The 27,884-nt window shown below is 42.2% G+C and overlaps 1 protein-coding gene across 1 annotated transcript in view; it reads left to right on the forward strand.

Annotated features, from left to right (window-relative positions):
* The window catches only part of KIF13B (kinesin family member 13B), a 428,508-nt gene that overhangs the window by 124,820 nt on the left and 275,804 nt on the right, over nt 1-27,884 (forward strand). Inside the window, exons 5-7 of the mRNA XM_029596896.1 lie at nt 10,303-10,363; nt 22,071-22,163; nt 27,699-27,879. Coding sequence (XP_029452756.1) covers nt 10,303-10,363; nt 22,071-22,163; nt 27,699-27,879 — 335 coding nt within the window. The remainder of the gene's footprint in view (nt 1-10,302; nt 10,364-22,070; nt 22,164-27,698; nt 27,880-27,884) is intronic.

Genomic DNA, 27,884 nt, shown 5'->3' on the forward strand with positions numbered 1-27,884 from the left:
GAGTCCTCATCTGTGTCGAAGACATTACCGATATCAGTTGCAAGTGTCGAGTGCTCAGAGTCAAAATCCTTGAAGCACGCTCGAGAACAACATGCGTCGAGTCTCCCGAAGCACCCGTCTAAAACTCCAAAGCGTCGATCGACGCACGGAGCGGAAGATCGCTCGACTCACTTACTGATGAAGAATCGAAGCGAGCGCCGGAACACTGGTCGATGCAGTTCTCGAAGCAAGCCTCAACACATACTCCGATGCGTGAATCGAAGCAAAAGGAAAATCAACCTTCGCATATTTCAGCACCACAGGCAAAAGACATCGACGCTATCGAAGCATCCAGTTAAACAACTGCAGTTACATCACTCGAAGCACTCTAGTTATACCCTAGAGCAGTTGTCTCACGCACCACCAACTCATCCTTCGTTTCATCGACAGAAGACCTTAGGAAATTCCCCGAGGCCTCCTACTTCAAGAGATAACTTGTCTCATCTGAACCCAGAACAGAATAATCCACCTTCTGTTCACTCTCTTCAGGGACAAGGCACTCCTGAGACGGAATCACCTATTGACTCAGAGGATGAGTTGATTAGAATATCCTCTTTCTCCTCATCTTCATCTTCTTCAGAGAACGTTTTTCCAGATCTTTCGTCCGTATCGAAGAGAAAACTGGCTTTACCTCAGTTGCAAGAACCTTTACAGAAGTGCACCAAACTAGAGCAAAAATTCATACAACAAGAACATCAACCACATACTGAGGACGTGGATATTTTGCAAGCTGCAATTCTAGCCAGTCAACCCTCTCCGTTACCTCCACAGCCTCAGATTCCAAAGGGCACACAAAGAGCGATAACTCAGTTATCACTAGCTTTCTTGGACTTCCTATCCTCCATCCAGACAGGATTTGGAATCCCTGCACCAACTCCCATTACTCCAACGGAGGAAAATTCAAATTTTACCACCACTGAATATCCCTCCAAACATTCCAGAACCAGCACCACAGAAGGACCCATCAGTGATACCACAGTTCTCACCTCAACCTTTAACACCTAGACCAGTTGGCTCATCTCTATTGACCAATCAACCTGACTCAGTTCCATCATCACCAGGATTATTCACTGGGTATTCTTCAGACCCTCCGGAAGGCCCTCAGGAACCATACTCGCCACCTGAAGACTTGGCGTACCCTAAGTTTATAAATAAGGTGGGCTGGGGAGCTCGGGAGAAGGAGAGGTTGGGGCACCAAGTCCCTGGTCGTTGCTCATCCCCCCCCCCCCCCCCGGAACAACTTGGAACCCGAGGAACAGCTGGCGGATTACGCCGACCTCTTCGGGCCTGTAAGGAGGAGGGCCGGACGACGTCACAGGAGAGCGTCGGCGCATAAAAACACAGCGCTGATGGCGCATGTCGCCGTCGGTGTGCTGCCTTAGCCGCGCACTCCGTAAGGGGTGCGCGGCTTGGTCCGGCTTAGGCCGGCAAAGGCTGGAAGGCTGCCCTCTCCTTTGAATGTGAGCTTGGATCTCCAGCCGGTTTTCTCTTTACCTATTAAGTTTGCTTCAGAAAAGAGAGTAGAGTCTTGACCTTGTTTGATTTGTTTGGATACTTTGAGTATATATTTTTCCTCAATGCCGCATACAAAGCGGAAGGGCAAAGTGAGACAGGAAGCCTCGACCCCTGCCAAACCGAACCCAGTGCAAACAATGTTAACGAATTTCTGCTCACCTGCAGATTGTTTAACCCCAGAGGTTCCTGTTACTTTGGTTGAAGGGGAGCAAGCTTCACCATCGTTGGGAGAAATCAGTCTAAGTCCTGGGGCTCCAATTATGCCAGCACCACCTAAGAGCAGTGCATTTATTTCTGATCCTGATTCTACTGTAAGACGTATACCGTTGTTACACTCGAGTCCGAGTGAGGAGGATCGTGATGAAATTGTGCTGCCAAGGGGGAAGGGGGGTCAACTTTGCCCCGAGCCCCAGATGGCGACTTTAAGTAGTTCGACCGTTGGAAGACCTACTTTATCATCAGGATTGGTCCCATCCCCCCCCCAAGAGGATATAGCACTATACAAGAACAATCACAATTGAAATTTGAATCGTTATCCCCTGAAATTTTGTTAGGTAATCCAAGTAATGTAACAATGGAAATGATTTGGCAGGTACTAATTATGTTGCAAAACAATATAGCGAAATTGAATATTAATATAAAAGAAATGCAAAATGTATTGTTAAATTTGAACCCAATGGTACTAAATTCTGGTATGGCATTATTAAAGGTGCAAGATGAAATAACTTCTATTAAAAATGTTCATACTTCAATAATATAAGGAGAACTATCCCTTTCTAAAAAAGTTGAGAATCTAGAGAATACTGTTAGGTATACAAATTTAAGAATTGTCAGTTTTTCTAAGTGTAAAATGGTGTCTGCCAAGGAACAACTGAAAAATTATTTGTTTATTTATTTATTTAAACATTTTTATATACCGGCATTAGTTGTGGACATCATGCCGGTTTACAGCAGAACTGGTAAAGTTTGGAAATTACATTTTAACAGGGAATTAAAACTGGGAGGAGGGTAACAATAAAATAGGAAAGAAGAGAAATAACATTAACATTAACATGGTTCCTCGGTAGGAGGGAGGATAACAGCCTATGGTTCCTCAGTAAGAGGAAGATGGAGTAGACGCAATGTGGTCTATTTTTTTTTATTGGAGGCGGTGTAGGTTTTTTATTCTGGGTAAGCTTGTTTGTACAACCATGTTTTCAATTTCTTTTTGAAATTGTTCATACATGGTTCAAGGCGTAGATCAGGTGGCATTGTGTTCCAATGAGTGGGACCTGCTATGGAAAGAGCACGGTCACGTGTAGAGGAGAGATGGGCTGTTTTCAGGGAGGGCACAACTAGGGTGCCTTTATTAGTCGTTTTGGTCGGTCAATTGGACTGAGTGGTTGTGAAAGGGAGGTCTAGCCAGTTGGAATTGTGGGTGTAAATTGCTTTATGCATTATGGTGAGTGTTTTGTAGATAATACGAGAGGCTATGGGGAGCCAGTGTAGGTCTCTAAGGGTAGGGGTGATGTGGTCGTGTTTACGAGAGTTTGCAATAAGTCTCGCTGTGGCATGTTGTAACATTTGTAGTGGCTTGATGGAAGAGTAAGGGAGTCCTAGAAGTAGAGCATTACAATAGTGGAAGCCTGATAATCTTCCTATAATCGCAAAAGTTTATTTTGTAAGTGATATAAAACAAAGTGAAAATGATGTGCAGGTAGCACATGCATTATCTTTAAATGTCACTGAATTAATAGAAACTTCCTTAAGTGCCCAAATAGAGGGGAAAGGCACGCTTATAGTTAAATTTGCTCTGCCTTCTGACAGAGACAGAGTTCTAAAAGCTTTTATTTATTTATTTATTTATTTAAGGGTTTTTATATACCGCAGTACGTAAGGAAATACATCACCGCGGTTTACATTAAACAATAACTTAGCAACAGGCTTTACATTGACATTCTTAATAGGTATTAAATAAACTAACATCCATATAACAGGTATATAACATAAAACAGGTAAAACATAAAACATAAAACAGGTATAACATAAAACAGGTAAAACATAAAACATAAAACAGGTATATAACATAAAACATAAAACAGGTATGTTTTATGTTAAAACATACCTCCCTTTATTTAGGGCAAAAAATCTGGATGTATCCAGATGTGTCTAAGGAAACATAAGTAAGATGGAGAAAATTTATAGATTTAGCCAAGATAGCAAGAACATTTGGAATTCAGATTTTAATTAGATTTCCTTGCAAATGTGTAATGCGGTTAGAGGGTGTAAAGTATGTATATTATGACCCAAGTCAATTGGAGAAATTCTTGGAAGAGCGTAGGTCCTCAAGGGATGAGAATGGCACATAATCATATATAATTGGATATTATATAAGTAACTGCAATTTCTGTAGTACAAATCTATTTTGTTCAGTTTTTTGTTATTTACTTGCTTACGGGCCGATACAGTAAAGTCCGCGGGAGAGCGGACGAACGCCTGCTCTCCCGGCGCATGCAACGGCCCTTTGCCAGTGCGCGCGATTCTCTATTTAAATTAGGTGACGCGGTAGATCCGGGTAAAAGGAGGCGCTAGGGACACTAGCGCGTCCCTAGCGCCTCCTTTTTGACAGGAGTGGCGGCTGTCAGCGGGTTTGACAGCCGATGCCCAATTTTGCCGGCGTCGGTTCTCGAGCCCGCTGACAGCCACGGGCTCGGAAACCGGACGCTGGCAAAATTGAGCATCCGGTTTTCGGCCTGACAGGCGAGCCAAATTCAAAATTTATTTATTTTTATTTTTTTTACTTTTCGGGACCTCCAACTTAATATCGCTATGATTGGGCATCTCAACACTCCATTCACTTACAAGCAACCTATCTTCCCGGCATAGCCAACACGAAAGCAGACTGGTTGAGTTGAATTTTTCACCTTCATGAATGGGCTCTAGACCAAGGGGTTGCCGACTACATCTTTTCACAATGGGGAACGCCATCCATAGACCTCTTTGCCATGGAAAGCAACAGGAAAGTACCTCATTACTGCTCCTTGTTTCCCAGTCATCTCAGGATGGCTCAAGACGCCTCCAATTCTACTGATAACTCGCACGGTACAAAAATGCATGGTCGAGGCGGCGGGCCTCATCCTCATCGCCTCAGCGTGGCCGAGACAACCATGGTACTCTTACCTTCTTCATCTCTTGATCGACACCTCCATCCCCTTGGGGCAACAAGGAAGGACTCCTGTCCCAGGACCAGGGAGCTCTCTTCCACCCAATGCAAGACTCCTTCCACTTAACAGCGTGGAGATTGAATGGTCACTATTCAGGGAGCAAGGAATATTGGAGGATAGCCAAACAATTCTTTTAGCGGCCAGGAAGCCTTCTACCAGGCGAGCATATCAATATAAATGGAAGCGTTACGAATCATGGTGTTCAAACAATCACCATGATCCCTTTCATTGTGCTCCTACAAATCTCTTGGATTACCTGTTTTCCTTATATTCATCAGGATTAGCAACTGCTACAGTCAGGGTACATCTTAGCACCATTGCAGCCTATCATAGACCACTCCAAGGACAACCAATCTCAAAGCACCCAATGGTTTCTAGATTCATCAGAGGTCTCTACCATCTCCAACCCCCGATTTCTAAGCTGCCAGTAGCCTGGAACCTCAACCTAGTTCTTGAACAACTAATGCTTTCCCCGTTTGAGCCTCTAGATTTGGCACATATAAAATACCTCACATGGAAGGTAGTATTCCTTATTGCAGTGACTTCCACACGACTAGTAAGTGAACTTCAAGCGCTGGTGCATTACGAACCTTACCTTCAGTTCTTCCACCACAAGGCAGTCCTACGGACTCACCTTTCCTTCCTTCCGAAGATGGTTTCAGCATTTCACATCAACCAGTCTATTGAACTCCCTACTTTCTTTCCAAAGCCACATTGTAATGACCAAGAGAAATTACTCCATACCCTGGACTGCAAAAGAGCGCTAGCCTACTATAAGACTAGAACACACATAGACTCAAGGCCATCTCAACTGTTCCTTTCCTTTAATCCGAATGCACCTGGCCTACCAGTTGCAAAACAATCTCTAGCTGGATAGCTCAATGCTTTCAGTTCTTTTACAACAAAAGACAGGTAACACTACCTGTGAAACCGAATGCTCATCAACTTCGGGCAATCACTACGTCCATAGCCCACCTAAGTCACATTGCACCTATTGACATTTGTAAGGCAGCGACCTGGTCATCTCTACATACTTTTATATCTCATTACTGCTTAGACCAGCAGACGTCTCAAGATGCTAAGCTGGGACGAGCGGTATTGGACAAATTTTGATATAAGAACTCTACATCGGCTGTCCACTCAGGACAAGTCGCGCAAAAAAAATAAAAAAAGTACATCAATTTCTTGGCATGACAAGGGAGCTTGGGACTCCCATGACAGCATGGCTAATTCATCCTGCTATCTACGGAAACACCGTTTACGGTAAGCAAACTTGCTTTTTTTGCATAGTCAAATGTGTGAGTCTTTCTGCAAAATTATTTTAATTTGTGACATAATTGCTGCAGAACTTTGAAAAATCTGTCACAGGAAACTGGGAGCTCTGGCCGTATAAGTATGTGATTCAATCCTCTGCATTATGAGAGGTCCCAGCTTCCTTTATCCTTCCTTTATCACTCTAGCAGCACTGTAACTGAAAATTTGAATAGATTAAAAAACAGTTATCTGGTCCTTTTTTTTTTTTTTTCCTGCCGGCTCCAGACCTGGATGCAGCCCTGGTCACTGGGGCATACTTAGTACAACCCCATTTCCTCCTCAGCCGCAGCTGCTTCTGAGTGCTTCCTCAGCACTGCCTGATCCTCTCTCCATTTTCTCTGCAGTTAGCAGTTCAGGCTGTACCTTCTGCACCACTTCACAGAGCCAGTTTAGGACCCTGTCAGAGACCTGGAAATTCAGAAATACTGGATGCAATTTGGCATGTTTGCAGTTCTACCTTTTTCTCTCATGCCACACGGAGTCAGATTCTGGAAACCTTATCTGTACAAGTGTTGCCAAAATAATGTATAAAGCAGTTAAAAGGAGGAAATAAATATGTAAGTTATTAACAGTAAAAAAATAAAAATAAATAATAGAGAACAGAAATGACAGTAACAGACACATGCTCTTCTCCTTTTCTAACAATCTCTCCCACATCTCTTGCTCTCCCTCCTTGTCGCTCAATCTCTTCTTCCCCCACCACTTCAATACTGACAAGAAGTTAGCATCCAGGGAGGAGGGAAGGGATGAGCAAGATGGCCGGCCACCTGGTGCACCAGACCAAGGGGAGAAATGGTGGAAAGAAGTCCCTGTGTGATGGCTTCTTTGCATCATTAAGGGACCGCCTCCCACCTCAACCAGCCAGGGCTCTGCTTAGCTGATGATAGTCCTGCTAGTGTCTACTCCTCCTTCTCCTCCTCCTCCCAGGTGTATTAGTGTTGGTGTTGTTTCAGTGATAACTCCTTTGTAAAACTCCTCCCCAGAGCTGCATGTTTCTGCCTGCTCTTGGGGCTCCCTGCAACAGCAGTAATGCATGCTGTGCCTGGCCTTTTTCTGCATGCATGTTGCTGGCTGCTGCATGCCACTCAGATATTCTAAGTTTGCATTTCAGGTAGATTTAATGTCTTTACTTTTTTCTTTAACCATTTAAAGAAGCTTTCATTTAGAGGGATACAATTTTCCAAATTCTCTAGTAATTTGTTCACCACAAACCTGATTTACAAATGGATGAAAATGGATGGGGGGAAAAAATCCTGTTTAACTTTGGCTCTAATGAGTGGAAAGATTATATGCCAAAGGGTGGGGGGTTAGATGAGAGGGAAAGTGGTTATGCCAGGAGATGGTGTGCCTTGATGTAATGAACCCAGTACCAGCTGTGTCGACAACACAAAATTTTGGAAACCATTGTTAAAGGGCCCGGTGGTGGAGACTGGAGATGTGTAAAGGATTTGATTTTATATAATCCATGTGCTGTCTCATTGGTGTGTTTATGATGATGCTTTGTTTTAGATTTTGTACATGCAGCTTTGTTTGGATTTCATAATTTATAGGAGTGTTTTATAAATGAAATGAAATGACATCCAGCAGCGTGACTCCATTTTTCAATGATACAAAATATATGTAGCATATAAACTGTCTACAAAAGGCGGAATATATCCCCTAATTCACAAGAAGAAATGTTATCGGCATCAGAATACTATTAACCGCAGGAAAGAGTCATTTTGCATCATAATGATGTAGTCATTGACCCGCTACGTCAGTGTTAGGCATAAAAATAACGCCTTGTGGAAAAGTCCTGTGACTCAGCTGCAGTGTTGCAGTGTGACTTAGGTTTGAATCTCCAGATGCTTCAGACACAGTGCTGAGGCAACACTTGATCCTAGAGAGTAAAGATGGCTGCGGGTACCGCGGTGATCTTTGCCAGCCAAAGAAATGAGGCTAAGTGTAAGTCTTGGAGAAGACTTCTCTACTGGACAGTGAGGATACGTGTGTCAGAAGGGCATGCTGACTGGGGTAGGGGCTGTTTAGAAAAATAAATAAGGGATAGATTGAATTAAAAAAATTTGAGCATCTTTTAGGCCTTGATTATGTTGCATGCTCAGTGCATGCATACAATTGAGAGGAATCTGTGGCAAACTAAGAAACCCAAAAAAAAAATAGTTTCCTTGCTGGCTTAGGTTAGATTTTCATTTTCCTGTCTGGCAGAGCAGCACAGGTATAAACAGATGCAGCAGGATTGGCAGGCCTTCCTGCAAAACCAGGTCCTGAGGAGCAGGCGCTTCCATTTGCATCTCCCTGCTGTTGCATCTTGTTTCAGTCAAATAGCTGTTTTCAGTTTATCAACCCTCACTGAATCCCTTTAAAGTCGGATTCCAGTTTGCATACAGCCAGCTGTTTTCTGTTTTGAGATTATGTGGCCAGTCTGTTCAGTTTGGCAGTGTTCCTCAGAAGCAGCTGATTTTGCCAATTATTTTCAGTCTGAGAAGGCTACTCAATTAGTACAAATTAACCCTTATGCATTACGTTATTAAACCTATTTTGCTTTGAGTCTAGCAGCTGTTTTGAAGTATTAATAATTGCGGGACATTTTGAAACCATTACTGCATATTAACTCGGAGCAGAAAGATAGTTGAATTTGGCACAAAATGTGGGGGTTTTTTTTGCGCAGAGTCCCAGTATAAGCATTGTATTTAGACAGAAGAGGATGACACTTTCAGAGATGAGATCAGGGTTTACTTATGGAATTTATTGTAACCGCAGAAATATCCCACATCTGAAGAGTATACAAATAAATATCTTTTTCCTTCTGCTTTAGATCTCTCAGGTGTGTTGATATTTTTCTGATGTCTTGACATTCTGTTTTGCTGTGGAATGCCAGGAGAAGTTGTAGGAGGGCAGCAGGAGCTGTCTGTATCCCCTCTTTTCACCTCCGTGGCACCCTCCATTCTCCTCCTGAATTCATGATAAGCTGACCAGGGTATCTGTGGCTCCTCTAATCTTTCAGACTCCTGGCAAGGCCATTCAAGGGACCTGCAGTACTGGCGAGTTGATCAGTGACATGCAGCACCCTCAACTCTCTTGCTGGTGGCACACATGCAGGCCCACTGCCTCATCTCCCACTGTCTCCTTTTAAAAGAGGAAAGAGAAATGGTGCAGTGCCCTATTTAGCCTCTCTTTGCTCCTTCTTTTAGAGGAAGAGAGAGGCCAGGTCTGAGAGCCTCTTCCCTGCTAAGTGGATGGGAGCCATGGGGACCTTTTTGTTCCTTGTTCCTCCTTGTCAGGCATCTTGCTCCTCCCCCTTTCTCCTTGCTGAAGGATGGGGCCTGTCAGACTCCCTCCCTACTCCTTAAACTAGCAACTTATATATATTTTTTTTAATGAAAATTAAAAAAAAAACAATACAAAACAAAACATGAGAAGCTTTTAATCCAGCATTTAAATATCTAATTATGTGAAAATGGCATTTAATTACATTTCCATTCATTTACATGTATTTGGCATGTGTTTTATGGAAATTACACCAAGGCTCAAATCTGCATATGCATAAAGGCACTGCCTTTTGGTATCTTAAGCAGGACTTTTTATGCTTTAGAAAACAAAGTGATGAGAGAGTAGGGTGTGAAGAGTTTTCATTCCTATTCTGGCTTATTTCCTTAATTCCACATAAACCTAATTGTTTTAGAACAGTAATGAGAGAGAAAAAGATGCAGTCTTGCAAATGGGTGATGGTGACTGTTGCTCCCTAGCATTGGTCTACAAAGCATAAAAATACTGAAGCACTGTACAGGATTTCTCTATCATTGTCATCATGAAATGGTGCTCTGGCCCTCTCTTTTTTTTATTTTTAAACTCCAATTCCATTGCGGTCAGGTGCTTTTTTCCCCTGAAGAATGCATTGGATTTGGTATTGGAAAACTGGATTGTAATATTATGATGACCTGGAATTAATAGTACTCTAGTTTTCTCAAATACTTTCACCTTATCAAGATTCCCATTACCAAATGTACCTTGAAGGTTAGGAACGTGCCTTAAAGTCAATCAAAAATGTGGAAAATGCCAAGTAAAGAATCCATGGTAAATACCATCCAAATTCTGTAAAATGGAATAAAAGGTCTATGGGATCTCCTATTCAGTTTCAAAGTGCGAAATCTTACATTTGTCATAAAACTACTTTTATTTTGTACTTGTGTTACTTATAGTTGATCGTTATCCCAATTTTATTTTAAAACAGGTGTTTGCATATGATCATTGTTTCTGGTCTATGGATGAATCGGTTACAGAAAAGTTTGCAGGTAATGTTTGTATAACTTTTAGGTTTTGTATTAGAAAAATCAAGCTTAAGGCCGCTGTTGTTCAGTGATTGGCCCATCTCTATGAATAAGCTGCCTGGAACTTTGTGGCCTTTTAAGAAAAAACTTTAAGGCAAACTTCTTCCTGTAATCATGAGATGAATAGGCAGATTGGTGATATTAACATGTAGAGAGGAACAGATGATTTTGTTTTGTTTCACTTGATTTAATGTTGCATTACTGCTACACCAGTTCAGTTTTTAATATTGTACACTACCTTGAGAAATCTTATAAAGACTAAATGTGATGTGTGTGTATGTATATATGTTTCTCTGTGTGTTTGTGTATTTGTACAGCGCTACATAAGTCGTGTAGTGCTATATAAATGTTTAGTAGTAGTAGTAATAGGAGGACTAATAGTGTGTATGTATATATAACGTGCACTATAATAAGGAAACATGGAATACTAATGTATCCTACATCACATTTATATTATATAAGCAAATGTAAATATTATAATTGCAAACAGATTTTTAATAGAAGTACAAATACAAACCGACACTTGTGCAACAATACAACTAGAACCTGTATCAAAACTTTAAAATATTCACAGTGATTGTGTCTGAGAGAGTCCCATAAAAACCCACCCAGCTGCTCCACAAGGGAGCTGAAGAGTAGGTCAGTCTATAGGAACATGAGGGCTCCAAGAAGATGTTTCTTTCAGCTAGTGGCATAATGGCATCTATGCTTTACTAAGAAGAGAATGTTGCGCACTAAACCGTACACTTTTGTTATTACTTTTATGTTTATCTCCTGACAGTTCTTTGTCAGAGGACTCGCTTGATGATGTATCTAAAGATTTAAATGACTTTCACAGTCTACTACCAGACATCCATGGGTAAACAAACCCATATAGTCTAATTCATCTCGTTTACATTTTTAAGTTTTAAGCATTTTTAAATTGCCTTGGAAGTCATCCAGCTCTGTCTGAATTAGTTTTCATTTCTGAGAAAAATTATTTGGTTCCAACTTGGCTTTCAAAATATCAAGTTGGTCATTCAGTTCCTTCTTCATTTTATTAACTTTCTCATATCATAATAATGATATAGCCTAGCAGAATATTAGTGTGAATACTGTCTCTCATCTATGTTAACTAGGCAATGCGCACGGTTTGCTTGTGTCCACAGCATTGTTTACTTGTATCCAAAAATCGGGATGGGTGGGAAGAAGAGGGTTGTCTATTTGTCAACCTGCCCCATGAATTAACAATAAATAGTCCCAATCGCAGCTAATGGGGTTTGTGATAATTATTGCATGTTACCAGGCATTGTGGGTCAATAAATAGACTCCAGGGATTTCTTGGGGTAGATCTGTTTTTATATTTTTTTGTTGTGTTTTTATTTTAAATTTCAATTTTGTTTTTACAAGCTTTGTAACTTCCTCAGTTTCTTTCCACAATATGTGTTAAAATATTTTTCAGCATTGATGAGTGACCCAGCTTTGCCATGAGTATTCCCCTATTTACATTATTCATAACTCTGAATTTGAAAATTACTGAGGTTTGTCTTTAATGACATGTTCCTTTTGTTCCTGCTAAACCATTCCTTACTGTCAGAAATTTCCATGCTCCTCAGCTCGCAGAGACAGAGGCCACACCACCTCCATGAGTTCATCACTTGCCATAAGAGTGACGGCTCCAAGTCCACACCAATAGTCAGTCTGCTGCAGTTGCAGACAAGAGTGAATGGATTCTGCCAACTTCCAAAGCTAGGATGCGGCCTCTACCTAGTTGAGTCCCTTCATTCCTGGGGCAACAGTCCTGCGGAGTTACTTTCCCCACTAGAGCAATCCTTCCAGGAGTGGTACTGGTAGAGTGCTCCCTAGGTGACTGGGAAGTAATCCAAGCAGGGATTCACTATTCTGAGGAATAGGCAACCAAGAGGTTAGGTTCTTAGTGAGTTTGGACTACTTGGGTCTTTCCTCTGTTCCTTTGGGGGCTGTGCTTGAGCAATAAAGCAAAATAAATAAATAAAAAGAGTTCATGGAGTTTTTGGCTGAGAGGAGGAAGGGAATGCAAGTGGAGGAGGGGAACAGGGAAAACTGAGCAGTAACCATGGTACTGTTTGGCTGTCATTTTAGCACACTCTGACATTCAGAAGCTTCTCTTCTCATAGTCATCTTCAGGCCTGTACAGCCTGCCTAATTGAAAAAGAAAAATAATGCCTCAAGGTCACAGGGGCACACTCCTAATGGAGCAAGGAGTTCCCAGTGTCATGGGCTCCTTTTGCCTGATGTGCAATAGAGGACCAGACCCAACCTCCCCAGAGGGTCTGCTGACAGCAGGGAAGGTCCTCTGGAAGGGGCTGGCTAAGAATAGACCTGGCCTCTCAGCCATTGGAAATTGAAGACTCTATGTTGGGGCAGCCAGGTAGGAAAGTTGGGGCACCTGGAAGGCGAATTAGTACGGGAGCCCCTAGAGGAGCCATCTGGAGCCTACGGGGAATGTTTTTTCACCAGAATTTGTGGTGCTGATGCACTAAGCCTTGGGCAATGTGTAGAAGCAGGGAGCTATACCCGACATCATAAACCTGGACTCAGGCTGGGCATAGAGAAAGGGCTCTGCCCTAAAACACCTAAAAGGCACCCTTAGAGCTGTGACTTCCCTAGGCATGTTGCCTACCCTTGAATCCTTTTAAAGGAGTTTGGTCAGGTATGACTCTCAACAAAATTGATTCCTGAGCTTCCAAGAGGAAGAACAGTGTACCTTAGAGGAAGAAGAGTCAACTATAGTAAAGCTGTTCCGCAAAAAGGAGCTATCAGCCTTCGTTACCAGTGTGTGGGTGGCACTGAAGTTACCGGCCACAAAGAGGGAAGAGCTTGGTAGAATATGACCCCATTCTACAGGGAATAAGAAAACCTTCAAGATCGATCCTCTTATGCAAATCATTAAAACTTATGGTTCTTATGGAATGGGATACCCTGCAAGGGGGATCTCAAAGTGGACAGAGTAATGGGGAAATTATACTCCCTTCTTGTGGAAGAAAAAAATAATCTATTGTGAATCCCAGAGGTGGAAGAGATAGTGTCAACTATGACCCATAAAACTACTGTACCAGTAGGAGGAGAAATGGCATTAAAAGACCCACAGGATAGGAAAATTGAATCCATCCTAAAGGAATGTTTTAGAACAGGAGCCATTGCAATGCAAGCCTTGCTGTGCTGAAGCTACATAGCATGTGCAGTGATATGTTCGATATAGCAATTTACCCAAGAGTACAGAGACAGCATGCTTAGAATCTAAGGTGGCTTTTCTGACTAATGTAATGTATGATCTCTTCAGGATATTCACCAGTTCAGTAGCCTCTGGTGTGGCATTCAGGAAACTCCTTTGGCTGCAGAACTGGGCAGCGGATTCAGTATCCAAGTTGTAACTGTACAAACTCCCCTTTAGAGAGGGGTTGTTGTTTGGAGAAAACCTGGAGAAGATCAGGGATCTAGCACAAGCCTCAAAAGCCCTTGGAGGATAGAACCCACACAGGGTCCTTAGGCAGCAGCATCTCAGGGATACATGCAGGGGGAAGGTGGGAAGACATCCCCCTCCACTCCCCTACATACATCGCACAGTAAGGGCCATTCCTTTTAAGGGGTCAAAAAACCAAAGGGCGATCTCCCTACAGCTGCAAGAGTTGGTCACTGTCCTCTATGATATTCTGTAGGTCCCTCCAGCAGTAGTTCTGGTAGGTGGTTGCTTCTCGAGGTAGAATATAGAATGGACCCAGATTACCATGAATTGGTGGGTCCTAGATGTAATACAAAGGAGGCATGTACCAGAATATATTGCACCAGTCCCAAACACCTTTATAATCTCCCTCAGTACTTCTCAAGTCAAAAAGGAGGTGCTAAGAGCAGCCCTCCTGAGACTACAAGACTTATAGTTCCAGTGTTACCTTTGGAACAGGGTCAGGAAACGTACTCTATTTATTTCATGATACCAAAGAAGGACCGCATGTTTCAGCTCATACTATATCTGAAGGGAGTCAATAAGTATTTGGAAATATCCTACTTCAGAATGTAGACTCTCTACGCCATCATAATTGTGGTGAGAGAGGAGAATTTCTGGCATCACCAGATTTGGCAGAAGCTTATCTTCACATACCCATCAGGAGTTCTCACCAAAGCCTCTTCCACTTTTGTATCTTAGGCAAAAACTTCCAGTATGGCAACCACTCGAAGGACCTTTACCAAGGTCATGTTGGTAGTAGTAGTGGCGCTTCACAAAGAGAGAATAATGATATATCCCTGTCTAGATGATTGGCTCATCAGGGCCAAATCCACTCAGCAGAGCCAGCAGGCATCATCCGCAGTTATTCAGCTCCTAGAAAGCCTAGGTTGGGTGATAAATTATGCCAAAAGCAACTTAGAACCACCCTATTTGATATGGCAAAAAGGCAAGTATCTCTGCCCCTCTAGAGATTCTGCTCTCAGAAGGTGCCCAAAGTTTTGGACTACTTTCAGCTCCTAGGGTTGATGGCAGCCATGCTAGAATTAGTCCCGTTGGCCTGGGCAGGTATGCGCCCATTGCAGCAATCTCTTCTGAAACGCCGGTTCCCTGCCTCCTGGGATTATGATCATAGACTACAGATTTCTCAGGTGGTGAAAATGAGCCTGAGATGGCGGAAAAACCTTGCCAGCCTACTGAAAGGGATGGATTTAGATCCTCCCAATTGGATCTTTCTAACCACTGATGACAGCACTTTTGGATAGGGAACACACTGTCGGGGACAAGTTGGTTCAAGTAAGCAGGATAAAGGAGGGGGCATCATGGTCAATAAACAGATTAGAGAAATGGGCCTTCAGGATGCACTGCAGTACTACTTCCAATGATAAAAGGGAAGGCAGTCAGAGTCCTCTCAGAGACTGTCATAATGGTGACATATATGAATAGGCAAGGGGATGCTTGCAGCCCCAAGCTTGCAGAGGAAATAGAGATGCTCTTCAGGTTACTGGATAGAAACTTCCTCGTATCAGCATCACATATTGTCTTGGCAGAAACAGGCTCGGCCAAAGAGAATGGGAGCCCAACCAGGAAGCCTTCCAGGTGCTAGTAGAATGCTGGGGCTTAGACCTGATTGCAACCCAATCAAATACCAAAGCTGGCATGTTCTTCAGCTACTGGATGGAAGCAGGGTCCAGCAGAATAGATGCCTTAATCAGACCTTGGCCGAAAGGCATACCTTACGTCTAACCACCCTGTCCACGCATAGGTAGGGTAATAAAGACAAAGGATTACTCCTCAGCGGTGATCCTGATAGCTCCAGAAGGAGACTGTGGTACACAGACCTAATAAGAGTCCTAGCTGGAGCCCCCCTACAACTTCTCAGAGTTCACAGTCTGTTGTGACATGGCCCCATATCAGTAGAAGATCTAGCTCAGTTTTCTCTTACAGCCTGGCCCTTGAGAGGGCACGCCTCAGAGGGAGAGGTTTCTCCCCAACAGTAGTGACAACTATGCTGAAAGCACAGAAGAGCTCAATGTCATTATCCTATGTATGTGTTTGCCATATATTTAAAGATTCTGCAGAGAGCATAAAATCTCCCTGTGGAAATTGGATCTCTCTCACATTCTAGATTTATTGCAATAAAGGCTTAGCCCTCAATTCCCTGCAGGTACAAATAGTGGCCATATCCTACTATAGGGGCTGCAATAGGCCTGCTCAGGTAGAAGCTCCTTCTTACTTTCACCACACTTGGTCACTTTTTGACCGGTTCCATCATTCCTTCCCAAGATCATCTCTCTCATCTGACCAGGCAGTATCTTTTCCATCCTTCAAAAGGAATGAATACAAGGATAAGGAAGAGAGGCTGCATCTCCTCACCATGTGGTACTTCCGCTTAAGTTACTTGAAAGTGACCAATCCCTTTAGAAAGACGGACAAGTATTTTGTTCTCTTCAGCAAACCTTGAAAAGGAAACGTGGCCTCTGAGGCCACTTTAGGAAAGTGGATTAAAGAAGCAATTTCTTCACTTTATTGGTACATAAGCTTCCCTGGCAGTCTGTGCCCACTCCACAAAGGCATAGGTATCATCATGGGCAAAGGTATCTTCGGTCTCCTCAGATGAAATGTGCAAGGCCACCACTATGGTATCTCTACACACCTTAACTAAATGTTACAGGCTTGGATGTGCAAGCCAAGGAAGATGCAGCCTTTGGGGTGGGAGTTTAAGGCAGCCCTGTCTTCCTCCTGCCCAGTCTAGCATCAGCTTTGAAAATTCCCAAAAGTAAGGACTGGTCTAGCAGAAAGAAAAGGAAGATGAAATTTAATTATTACCTGAAAATGTCCTTTTCTTGAGTCCTGTTAGACCAGTCTAGGCCCCACCTGGGAACACAAGGGCTACTAATGAACATGTTCTCAGGTGACCTAGACTTTCTTTCATTCTCTCCCTTTCTCTCTCTGTACCTGAGAAGGGATACAGCCTCAAAGGGTTCAAATATGATTAAATTGGGAGGGGGAGCATGTAGATGGGGGGGGGGGGGGGAAGGGCGAAGGCCTTTAATAGGTTCTTGTCCGATTGCTCTGGCAGAAGATTACAGGTGAAGATCTGGATTTGTCACACTTTTATAGCAAGTGATGAAATCAGAGGTATGGTTTCTGTCTCTGGCAGTTGAGGAGTGGGGAAATCCCTAGAATTAAGGACTGGTCTAGCAGGACCCAAGGAAAGGAAGTTACCAGGTAATTAATTTCACCATTTGCATCTCAAGGTGCAGCTTAATTTTGGTGGCTTCATTGGGAATGGCCTGATGATGGAACATCTTACCTATCTCAACCAAGATGATTCCACATATACACTGACCTTTTATTGAATACCATGAGAAGGAAAATTGTCAAGTAGTCAAAGTTAAAAGATTGCTGTTATTTACTAAACAATGTCAGACTGATTTCAGTCATAAATATATTTTTGATTTCTGACTATATTACTTTTCTCCGTTCATAAAACATTTTCTTTTATTCATGTAGTCTTTTTTTTTTTTCTACTAAGGGGAAAGCACTGTGTTTTAATAATTCTAACAAGTAACAGTATTTATTTAGCTTATTACAAAAGACTTTGCAGAAACACTGTAATATGAGCATTTTGGTCCATTTTTGTAAAGACTGGACAAATTCATTAGTATGAAATATCTTGCATTCTGCTTTCATGATTGTTTTTTTGTTTTGTTTTTTTTTTTTGCTATGGGAGAAACCCAATTTGGAAAAAGTATGATGATATCTCAAAAGACTTATCTTCCATACTCTAAAGAGAGAATTGTGACCAAACCATGAATTTTGGTTTTTCAGCCACAGGTCATCTGTCACAGGTTGTTGCCCTGGACAACCTGCTGACAATTTTACTGCAAGTAGCTCAGATCCAGCTACTTGCAGTAAAAAAACAAAACAAAACTTGTATTTCAGCCATCAGTGTTCACTTCACAGTTGTAACTCTGTTCCTTTTCTGAGACACCAGAATCATCCTAGCAAGATACTTTGTGGTCAGCTGAAGGCCAGTCTTATTTCCCAGGGCAATATAGAACCTAATCCCCAACTTTTAAATCTGAAACCAAAGGTTGCAGACATCTCTGCTCCTGAGTCCAGGTAATCCTTCCCTCTTGATTCTCTGCCTGGTTCTCTCTCTCTCTCTTTTTTTCTTTGACTCAAGAGCCTTGCTGACTCTTCTGCGGTTTCTAATTAGCCTCTTCGGTGTCCTCCAATTAGCAATACTCCTTTCCCTAGCTGCTGGCTTCATCCTAATTAATTCTCTACCAAGGTTCCCAAGTGCACATTCCCTGCAGCCCTGGCTTTCTTGTTTCTTCTGGCTTTCCAAATCCTCTAACCAACTCTACTTTATTTTTTCTTTTCCTCTTGAAGCAGTCTTTCCCCATAACCTTCCTTCAGAGCTCCATCTGCTTTCTGGAGCTGAGCATGGGGCTGTTGTACTGTTTTAATTTGTGTTTGTTAAATTATGTTTTGTTTGTGGACCATTATGTATGTTATATTTTGTAAAATCGCTTAGAGCTTAGGCACAAAGTGATCAAGAAATTTTTAATAAACTAAAACTAAACTGTCCTGTGTCTCCAGGCTGTTTCAGCACATGTGAAGCCCCTGCATCACAGGCATTCATAGATATGTTTCCATCAAATGTGTATTAACACCAATGAGAATATTTCTTTTGTGGTGTATTCTGCCATGAGATTCCCCTGGCAGCAGTTGTCTTTGCCCTTTGATTGTAGTTTTATAGTGGACAGTGGAGGGACATTAGCTGAACATTTCCCTGGCTGTGAAATGTCATCTGTTTGCAAAGTGTTTCAGAATCAATATTATTATTGTTGTTATTGCTATGAAATCTTTGCCTTGGTAAATCAGTAGAAGAGTATTTTAAATTGTATTCATTAACTCCAATCTTTTATCTGGACACGTGCTGTAGTCGATTTATCAATGGGAGGATATGACTCCCCAGCATGCTGCCAAAGCTCACATTTCTCTCCTGAGTCATAGTAAATTGAAAAAATATCAAAGAGGGATAAAGAGAGAGAGATTATTCATATTAGCTTGTCTAGAAGTGATAAGATTTTTGCCTCTTGCACGTTTATAGTTGAAATTTGTGCTGGATTTCTCACTATTCATTTGCAGTGGATTGCTGTTCTTGCATTTTGCGAGTTTGGTGCAGACCAAAGATGGTGATGTGCTTGGGGGATTTAGTTACCTACTTAAAATATTATCTTCTGCTTTTCTTTTCCTCATAGTAGATAACAATGTGTGCCTACATAGTGGTAGTTGAGATGGAGAGAGGATAGAAATATGTCCTAACCCTGGACCCTTAACCTTTCCTGTCCAGCTTCCCAGTTTAGTACCCTGATTGAATTTTTTTTACTTTTTATGACTACTTTCCTTGCAATCTTGTCAATTAACTATTTAAGAAACCCTAATGTGCAAAATACTGTGAGATTAAGCTTGACTTCTGCACTGAGCTATCTATGTATTTAGATTCAGATGAGCCTTGAGTGCTGCTAACCAATAATTTATAGCATCTGAGATTGTTGCTATGTCTTGAAGAGCATTTCAACTTTCTTGACTTTTTGAACTGGGGAAATTTGAAATGTTTGAGTACCCTGTGTTATATATCTTCATTTAACAACTGAGCTCATAAACGTCTGTTAAATAGACATAAGGGACAAGAGAGGTGATTAATGTACATGTTTCTTGAAACTCGTACACCTGGTTTAGCAGAGAAGGGTCTAGAACTGAAGTTTTTGTGTTACACAGCTTCTTGCCCTAACCATTTAACGGCTATTTATTTTTTTGATTTTATATTCTGCTGTTTTGGGCACTTCAAAGCGGATTGCATTCAGGTACTTTTATAGGTATTAAAGCTCAATGGTTTTACCACAACCTATCACACTCGCTGGGGAAAAGGATATATTAGCAGTTCTTTTGCTTAGTTGCAAAAAGCTGATCAGGTCTAGCAATCCCGGCTCTCCCCGGCAGCCCGGGAGCTACATTCAGAATAGAGAAGCTGGAGGATGAGCACTAGAGTGGATTAAATAGATGTAAACAGGTACTGCAAAAACACACCCCTTAGGTAAATCACTAATTTTATAAACGCTTAATCTCTAATGCTTTCAACTTCCTTGAGAAAAATGGTAAACTCTGGAAAGAGGTAATCATTAATTAACATAGTTTCTCCGTTGATAAGCAGGATTCGGTTGGCCCTAACCAATGGATGATGTCATCCAATGACACCAAAACTGACCCAACCTAGAGTTCAAAAATATTTCTGAGCATGCGCAGGAATTCCCTTGTGCGACCTCTACTTCATGAGCCTCTCAAGTCTTTCTTCATCTGAGCTACCTCAGGGATGGATCTCTGTATCTCTCTCTATATTTTTGGAATTTTTATTAATTTTTCTAGTATTTAATTTTTTTTTTCATACCACTGCCTGTACAGCCCCTCAAAAATTACTTTTAAGTCCAATCTTACGTTTATAAGAAAAAAGGGCAGAAGATTTTTCATCATGGAGAGTTTTAAGTCTAAGATCTCTTTCAGCGGGTGTGATGAAACAGGGATTTTATGCATGCAGAAGCAGCCTGAAAAGACAGGGCAGTTAATTGTCTAGAAAACAGAGGGAGCTCTAAACGAAGTTCCAGGGATAACAGGAGATGGCTAGGGGATTATAAAGCCGGAAGGATCAGGAAATTTAGGGCTGCTGATAAATGTAGTTTGGACATTCAATTATTACCACACCCTTCTGCAGCTATCAGCTTCATCCTGATTGGTTCTCTACCCAGGACAAGAGTTGAAAGCTGTAAGTATGAAATGAATATTGATGCATGGATAGGGGCCTTTGTTTTCAGTTTTTATTTTATTTTTTCCAGAATTTTATCAATGTTTGTTATAACTAACACAAATGGGAGAAAATCAGTGGAAAAATGACACTTTTTTCCCCACTGACTTTCTCTTATTTTTTTCATTATAACAAACACTTTTGAATTCCTGGGAAAAATAAAAGCTAAAACTGAAGGTCCCTATGCATGGAATAAAGTGGCTTTTAACTGTAAGTGAATGGCTATGAGCTATATGTTCCAGGCAGTAAGTCATGAGGGGCACAGATGGTGACACATGTCAGCGGGTTTAAGACTTGCGTATGTGGGCGGCACAGATCCACCGTGGACATCCACGCCATCTGTTGCTGCCTGGGCCTCGAACATGATGTCTTGAACTGTCTGAGCTGTGATAGAATGTAGACTGATTCAGTTCTGTGCCTGGAAGATGGAGGAACCACAGGGCGTGGAGTCGGGTAAGACCTTGAAGCTCTGACGCAGTGGTGGGCAGTATAGCCACTCCAAATTTGGAAATGGCATCGAGAGCTGGCTTCCCCCATCTTCCCACAGGTCTGTTAGGGAAAGCTCATGGATCTGCCACAGGCGAGGTTTCGAACATGGGATGGAAGCCTAAGGCACAGAACACAGCCAGCCAGTCGTTTTCCGGATATCTGCAATCAAATATGCACGAGGGGACTGCATTTAATGGAAGCAATATGTGCAAATCTATCTCATGCATGTTCATTGTAGATACCATGACAGTCTGGTTTTCAGGATATATCCAAAGGACTGGATTGAGAACCACTGGAATATAAGATGTAATTGACAACATATTCTGTTGTACTGTTCAGGAAAGTTTTAAATTCCCTTTCTAAAACAAAGCTATGTGAGAAAAATATATGCAGGGTGGATCTGGAGTTAATTTGCATGCATTTTGATAAGCCCAGTTTCTGACAAGCATTTGGTACTGGAAGAGTGGAATTACACATTTGGTGAATGTAGAATCGTTTGCCTTTTCCTCCATTGGGCTCCAGTATGCATTGTCTTATTGTACTGAACACACACATGCTTGCGAGCACAAAGTAGAAACATATGGAAGTTTAATTTTCTAAGGTGTTACATGTGTAAGAGTAGCACATATTGTATCAAATTTCAAAAGCCCATTTACATGCGCAAAGTCTTGTAAAATTTGCCTCCATTGATTAATGCTGTTTCCTGCCTCCCCCCACCCCCACTAGTATTTAGGGAAGTGATACGCTGTTATTATGACTATTAATTTTAGCGGGTTTTGGTATGTCAACGTTTAATCTTAGCTGCCATTTTGTACCACTTTGTAAATTATTTCTTCTGTTTTATTTAGGCCAAGATGTAGTTTTTCAGTGCCTTGGAGAGAACATTCTTCAGAATGCCTTTGAAGGCTACAATGCATGCATTTTTGCCTACGGGCAGACAGGTAAGTGGTGATGTAGAGACATATTGGACTGTTTTTCAAGTGGGATAACTGCTGCCTGACTGGACTTGAAGATTTCCATGTATCTAACCAAGCTCCGTTAAACTTGAGCTATGTAGCTAAAAGGTTTTATGTATGAAACATGGGAAAGTTTGGAATAACATTTTGTTAGCTTCTATTGGCTGCCTTCAAATTTCTTTCCTCCAGAGAGTTCGTTAGGCTTGGCGCCCCCCCCCCCCGGTTTACTGCAATGCTGAGGCAGTTGCCACAGAATATGCCTCTGATCATAGATGAGGCCCTTGGTCCAGTTTATGAGCCAAGAGGGAAGAGGCATGCATGGATCCCTAAGGCCAGTTCTCAACTTCTCTCCCACTCCAACGCTGTCCAAGGTTCTTTACCGGGGGGGGGGGGGGATAAATTCTCCAAGGCCTAAAGTGGCTGGTTTGACTCAAACTTCCAAGTTTATTAATCTGGGGAAATATCCATCCACGTTCACCAGTAAGGGATGAAAGCGCCAACAAAATACTCTGGAGGCTCATTTTACATGTCCAAAATAATTTGTTACTATAAAAATGTCTTAATTGGCAAAGTGGCACTGTTCACATCAGTTCTTAGCATAACTGATGGAAATTACGGGTCTCCATTCTTTTCTCTGTCTAAGTGTCTCTCACTGGTGGGTCACCTCCAGGACTTGGTAAAGTAGGTGGACAAGGGGGTATCCTAGATGGGTGGGAAAAAAATCCCTTTCCAAAAATACTGGCAGACAAAATAAAGATTTTAGTCTTTGCACAGCCTCCCAAAGGTGCCTGTCTCCCAGGGTGAAGACTCTGGAAGGGATCCTCAGATGTATAAAAAGGGTTTTACTAACAGTTCTCTTTTTCAGATGACAAAATTAGGAGCGATCTTAGGAAAGGTCCAAATAGCAGGGAACACAACAGCGCTCTCAGATGTCCCCTCTTCAGGGTAGGAAAGGTGGCAACCAACTTCTTCCTCAGGAAGTCAAGACAAAACTGTTAACAGAAATCAGAAAATCTGGAGTCCTCCTGCAGTGACTCATCCTTGATCCAACCCACAGTTTGCGTGATGGCGAGCAGGGGAATCTTCCCTATCTCTGATCTAACCTAGCTGTTGAACTCCCCAAAATCCTTGAGCCAAGGGGGTACCAAGGCGCTCCCAGGAAGGAAATCTCCAAAGGGTCAGTCCAGAAATCAGTAACCAAACTTCTGGAACCAGGGAACAGCCCCCTTTCCCACTCTAGGTATTATTCTGAACCGGAAGGCGTAGAACCCAGAGCAGGGAACAAACTCCAGTAAACATTTCTGCTTTCCCACTCTCTTACTCAAATGCCACACTTTGCAATGTTGTAAGCTGCTTTTATAAACTGCAGAGGGCTTAACCATTCCAGCAACCTCAGTGGAGGGGCTGTTCCCATTGGTGCAGCCCTCCTCTTTCTGCTCTCCTAGCTGAAAAAGACTTCAGATTAGGGCCATATTCATAATGAACCCTAACGGGGTCATTGCATAGATATGACAAACTATCTCCCTGCCTTTTTACCAGCACCATTGCTTCCTCTGTCCTTCAGTGCCAGTCCAACAGCCGATTTTGCTCAACTCCTTTCCTTTTGCTTATGCATATTTGTTTCTGCCACTGAGGAACTTGTCTTGGCTCCATTGATCCACTGCTAGCTCCTGTGGCCACCCCCGCTGCTGCCAAGGAGCCAGGCCCTTGAGGTTCTTTCTGGTCTTCCTGCCATCACATTGCAGAACCTCACAGCAACTAAGGCAGAAGGGAGGCAGCAGTGGAGGGGGGAAGGGAACTATGGACAGATGGGGGGGGGGGGAGGGGGGCACTGTAGTTGGATGACATACTGGGGGTGGTGAGACTGGGAGAGAGAGAAGAGAGAAGGAAGAGAGGTCAGAGCAGTTTGGAGGGCAGGGGAGAGCTGGGGGGAGGGATTGAGTGGATAAGATAAGAGAGTATGGCATGAAAGAAGGCAGAACAAAAGAAATAGTAAAATTAAAAGAAGGGTGGGGGACTGAAATAGAGAAAGGAAGAAACAAAAAGATCCAGATACCAACAAGAACATTTGGAGGACTATTTTAGTTTTAAAAGGAACATATTTTTGTATTTTTAACAGTGTAAAAATGTGTGCAAACTAATGCAAATGTGCGGCTGAATTTTTCTGATGGTTCCTGCAGAGTCTATCCCGTGAGCTGGTGCAGGAAACTGTGTGCCTGAACTCCAGGTCATACTCTTATTAATGTTTTATCTCACCTATGTTTTAACTTTAAATAAAGACCTATAGAGCTGTAGATTAATTCTTGTCTCGCTGGTTTCCTTAGGATTAGATAAGTAACCAGCTTAACAAGCCAAACAACTTTCAAAATACTAACCGGAGTTAAAAAGACAAAGTGTAAAATAAACATGAGTGCAGTGTATTCTTTAAATTAAAAAAAAAGAAATGAGTAAGTAAATATGTACAATTTAGGTGGCTGAAGTCTAAAATTTTAACAAAACATCCATGTAACCACCTCTGTGGTAAATGGCCTGGCAGCACCCACATGGTGCCCAGACTTTGAAAAAAAAAATCTCTATTGCTGAGGTTGTAATTCTGTGAAAATCAAAACAGGTAGGTAAAGTGATCTGTCAGATCTGAAACAGCATCTAAGACAGAGAGCAAATAGGGGTCCCTAAAAATAGAGCAAGACTTCTATCCCTTATGCCCTTTTTCCCATGGTTTTTGGAGTGTGGAGAGGAAGTTGTTTAAATGCAGATTTTTTTTTCCCCCAATAATTTGTAGTTCATTTTACTTAGCTGACTTGAGTGCTGCCTCCTCGTGACAAAGATGCCATCATTGATTATCCAGGCAGGTATAAAAGCAAAAGCATTTTTGAAAACAGAATCCCCTAAAATGCTGCCACCACAACAGAAGAGGCACTAACCAACCCTGGTACTGTTTTCATGTTCAGATAGCATTTTGGTAAGGATTCCTGAGATGTCAAGTGAATCACATACAAATATTTAATCAGACCACTGCTTGGAGAGATAAGCATGGTCTCCACCTACCACGTGTGCATTTCTTGACCCCGCAGTTTCCTCCTGCTCCTTTGTACTTCCAGTTCTATCAGAACTTGAGCTCAGATTTTTCCCCTATTTGATATATATATATATATATAATCTCCTCCAATCCCAGCATACAGCCAGGCTGATGCAATATCGTACACTGAGCCTAACGCATAGATTAACGAGCATTTGGACGTGTGTCCATAACCCCTGATACAATAAGTGGATCAGTGCATCCAAAACGAGCGTCCAAACTCGTTCTAAAGCAGGCGTAAAGTCTTCCCACTCTTCAAGGGCTCAACTTAAAAACAAAAACTGCTTTTCTGTGATTCCTTCTACTTTGTTTAGTTGAGATGCTAAGCACATGCAAAAAAAAAGTCTTGATGTAAAAAAATAAATAAATAAAATTTCGTGACACACAGTATACATGCTCTGGGCTGTGTATATTGTGCCAGTAAATTAGCTGCTGCAGGATAAAACGGACATTCATAAACTGAGCGTCCATTTTGGTAACCTGCACATATAGGGCACTTAATATTAATTTATTCACTGCTTCACTTACTACCAATTGGTCCATTCACTGTCACATGTCAGTGAAAAGGAGCAATCGGGGACAGCCCTGCCAGGGAATGGGGAGGGATCTCTGGCCAGGCTGTTGTGGAGTTATGGATGCACAGCCACTTCTCCTGGGCGCCCGATGTAGAGCACTAGGGAAGTACTAGTTAACCTTTGCACATCCCTTTTTGCGCGGCAGCTCATTTGCGTATTGCAGGAGTGCCCAGGAGAAGTGGATATGCGCGCGTTCAAAAACATGCGTCCACTTTGGATGCACATTTTTTATGCGCATGATATTGCATCAGCTGCTAGTGTGCTCATTGCAGTGACAACCCATAGGCCATGGGCTACCCATCAGGGCTCCTTCTGGAACTCTGCAATCATAGGCCTGAATCTGGCCACCAGGTGTCACCCTTAACTAATGACCCTTAGTCCCTTCCTCTGGAGACTGTGAACACAGTATCTCCAGCCAGCCTGGGGAGTAGAAGACTTGATCCTTGCATTGAATTGGAAACTTTATAATGCTTATTTTTGTAACTCTGCTGGATGTACTTGGTGCTATACATTGGTGATAAGAATTCAGGTGATAAGTATTGAGGCAATGGAAGCTAAAGTGATTTGCCAAAGGTCACAAGGGTGAATATCAGTAGGAGAGCTGGGATTTGAACACTTGCTTTTCTCGTGCTTATGCCATTGCTCTAACCACTAGGCCACTGTTCCTCCGTTCTGCCTCGCAGTGCACCGCACTTGCCACCTGAACTACCTGGTCTACGCAAGCTCTTCTATTTATTTATTTATTTATTTATTTATCTATCTATCTATCTATCTATCAAGGATGCGGAAACCAACTCACTTTTAGATTCTTTTACAGCATTAAAAACTGTCAAGGCCCTCTTCTCTCTATATTCTAATTTCATTGGTGGTCTGATCTCCCAATGCTTTTAATACCATCTTTTTGCTTATGCGTTCCAGATCCACCTCGTTACACCAGATATTTCATCAGGAATCCAATCCCAGATCTCAGCCTGCTTGTCTGGCATTGTTGCCCGGATGTTAAATCAGCACCTTAAGCTCAACATAGCCAAGACAAAATTCTTCATCTTCCCCTCCAGCCCACTTCCCCCTCCTTTTTCTGTTTCTGTGAATAACATGGTCATCCTCCCAGTCCCCTCAGCCCATAAACTTGGCCATCTCTCTTTTTCTCTACATGCATCTTAAACACTGCTTAAAATCTGCCTTTTCTCTCTCTGTAACAGCATGAATATGTTTTCCTTTCTTTCTGAACACATACCAGGGCCTTTATCCTCGCTCTCGTCACTGCCTGCTTAGATTACTGCAGTCTGTTCCCTAACAGGTCTCTCAGTGAACATCTCTCTCCACTGCAGTCTATCCAAAATTCACTACACCCATGTAACGCCTCTTCTGAAGTCACTATATTGACGCCCTGTCTTTTTATTGTATGCGGTTAAAGCTCCTCTTGCTCACTTACAAAAGCCTTCACATGGCAGCTCTTTGCTGCCTCTCCTACTCCCCTCCTTGAACTCTGCTCATCCGCCAAGTCTTATGTATGCCTTTATCTTCTGCTATCAACTTCCCACTCTGTGCTTCCCACTTTGCTGGGCTGTATGCTTGGAACGCATTTCCTGCTCCTTCTCTGGCCTTATTCAAATCCAGTCTAAATACTCACTTGTTTGAGGCTGCTTTTAAATTTTGCCCCCATTTAGTTCATGCACAACCTTATTGATTTTAGCTATCTTCTTAATAAATGACATTCCCAATTTTGCCCTGTATGTTTGTCTAGATTAGATTGTAAGCTCTGTTGTGTTTTTGTGCAGTGCTTGTATGTCAAGAAGCGCCATAGAAGTGATTAGCAGAAGTAGTAACTTGTACAAAACATTATTTATGATTTCATTTATCCAGGTTCTGGAAAGTCCTACACAATGATGGGCACAGCTGACCAGCCTGGATTAATTCCTAGACTCTGCAGTACCCTTTTTGAAAGAACACAAAAAGAGGAGAATGAAGAACTGAGTTTCAAAGTGGAAGTGTCGTACATGGAGATTTATAATGAAAAAGTTAGAGATCTCCTTGACCCTAAAGGGTAAG

The sequence above is a fragment of the Rhinatrema bivittatum genome, chromosome 3 (assembly GCF_901001135.1).
Source record: "Rhinatrema bivittatum chromosome 3, aRhiBiv1.1, whole genome shotgun sequence".
In the NCBI taxonomy this organism is placed as follows: Eukaryota; Metazoa; Chordata; class Amphibia; order Gymnophiona; family Rhinatrematidae; genus Rhinatrema; species Rhinatrema bivittatum.